The sequence below is a fragment of the Culicoides brevitarsis genome, unplaced genomic scaffold, assembly GCF_036172545.1.
Source record: "Culicoides brevitarsis isolate CSIRO-B50_1 unplaced genomic scaffold, AGI_CSIRO_Cbre_v1 contig_139, whole genome shotgun sequence".
Taxonomy (NCBI): domain Eukaryota; kingdom Metazoa; phylum Arthropoda; class Insecta; order Diptera; family Ceratopogonidae; genus Culicoides; species Culicoides brevitarsis.
Window position 1 is genome coordinate 1 of NW_026973523.1, and position 2,000 is coordinate 2,000.

At 42.4% G+C, this 2,000-nt stretch overlaps 1 protein-coding gene across 1 annotated transcript; it reads left to right on the forward strand.

Annotated features, from left to right (window-relative positions):
- Positions 1–119: 119 nt before the first annotated feature.
- On the forward strand, positions 120–1,992 carry LOC134836678 (WASH complex subunit 2-like; the record flags this gene model as incomplete). The annotated part of the gene is made up of 1 exon (XM_063851856.1): positions 120–1,992. A coding segment is annotated over exon 1 (1,873 nt), but the record flags the coding sequence as incomplete, so codon positions are not given.
- Between the last annotated feature and the right edge of the window lie 8 nt (positions 1,993–2,000).

Here is a 2,000-nt window from a genome sequence, read left to right on the forward strand (position 1 = left end):
TTATCGAGAATCGGGTACAAGATGAGGATGTTCAAGTGACGGATGACACAGAAATTGCTGAAAAACCACTGCTGGATGATGTGGAAGCAACAAAAATCGTCATGAACGACAGTTTAAAGATGCTGGAAAAGTGTTACAAGAAGATTTCGTTGGAGCAGGACGATGACGACGACAGTGATGGGGACGATGAGAGCTTGAGACACGTTTATAAGCCCATTAATCCGTATGACAAGCGAAATCCGTACATAATTGGCACGAAAGAATGGTTGGAAAAGATGCATATTGGCCTAGAAAATGACGATGACGAGTCCGAAGAGATCGACGACGATGATATCGATGATGAATCGGTCAAAGATGAGTCCACAGAGCTTGCGGTACCACAAAAACCGGATTCCAGCATTGCTTCTACCTCCCCCGAAGACGAAGAAGAGGAGGATTTATTGCCGCCCGTCAATCACGTGCATGTCCCGAACATGATAGCAACTCTGCCGGAAATTCTGAAACAAAATCAAGAGCATTTAGTGTCGCCTGTCGCGCCAGCAAAAGTCCAACTGCCCAAAAACGAGCAAAATTTCTTCAGAAATCAACCAACTGTCGTCGCGCCATCAATTCCGACTATTCCGCAGCACTTTACGCAAAACTTTTTCGACGACGAGCCACCGGAGCTGGACAACATTTCCGTGGGACGTGAGTCGACGACACGTGCCGCCCCCAATTTGTTTACGGAAAGCGATGAAGAAAATGAGAATTTCATCAAAACAACAGCGGCGGCGACTCCGAATCGACAAACAATCGATGCAAAGGTGATAGATGAACCAGATAAATCCGCGACGACGACGACGCCAGCAAATACAAACAATCGTAATCTATCAGGTGATAAGCAAGTGACAAACACGAGCCAGTCGTTGAATACGAGCAAAGTGAGCAACTTGTTTGAAGACTCGGACGACGATGAGGATTATTTCGATATCATTCGAAAGTCGAACAACAACAGTGCAACGAAAAGTGCAGCCGTGAGAGTACCGGAAAAGACAATGTCGGTGAATTTGGTCAAAGAAGATTCGCCAAAAATTGAGAAAAAGCCGGAATCTGTCATGGATCGCGTGGTTAAAAGTGTGCCTCCCAAAAAAGTTTCGAATTTGTTTGAAGATAGTGATGATGACGACGACTTTTTGTCGTCTATGAAGCCAAAGAGTGTCCTTACGAAGAAAGAAGAACCAAAAGTTGTGCCTGTTAAGCAAGTTATTGAGCAAAAAGAAGCTCCAAAAGTTGAAAAAACCATCGTAGCGCCGAAAAAACTTCAAAAATCGTTGTTCGACAGTGATGATGATGACGATTTTATGGCTCCGTTACCAAAATCTGAGCCGAAAAAGCAAGAAAAAATGGAGGAAGTGAAGCCAAAAGTTGTTCAAGAGCCTAAAAAAGACGAACAAGTGAAGGTTTCGACCGCTTTAGAGCCTAAAAAGCCAGAAAAAATAGAAGATGTGAAAGCTGCAGTAGCTGATGAGACGAAAAATGTTGTTTCAGAGACCAAAAATGAAGAAAAAATTTTAAATTTGAAGGTTTCGGGTGATGCAGAGTCGAAAAAACCTGCTGAAGTGAAGTCAAAAGTCATCGAAGAACCCAAAAAAGAAGAAAAAACTGAAGAAATCAAGTCGAAAGTTGTTCAAGAGCCTAAAAAACTTGATGAAATCAAACCAATACTCGACCAAGAGCCTAAAAAAGAAGAAATAAAGTCACCAGAAACCCCAAAACAAGTGACTTTCTTCGAAGATGAGCCACCAGAAGATGATTTATTCGAAATTAAAAAGCCTAAAGTGACCGCTATTGAGAAGCCGGAGCACAAAATTTCAGAAAAACCTTTCGAAATTACGTCAGTTGTCATTGATGAACCCCAAAAGCCTCAAAAAACCGAAGAAAAATCTCAAAAATTGAAGGATGATGTTGTCCCAGAGAGACCATCAACTTTACTTCCACCCGTCGATGACGACAGTTTCACG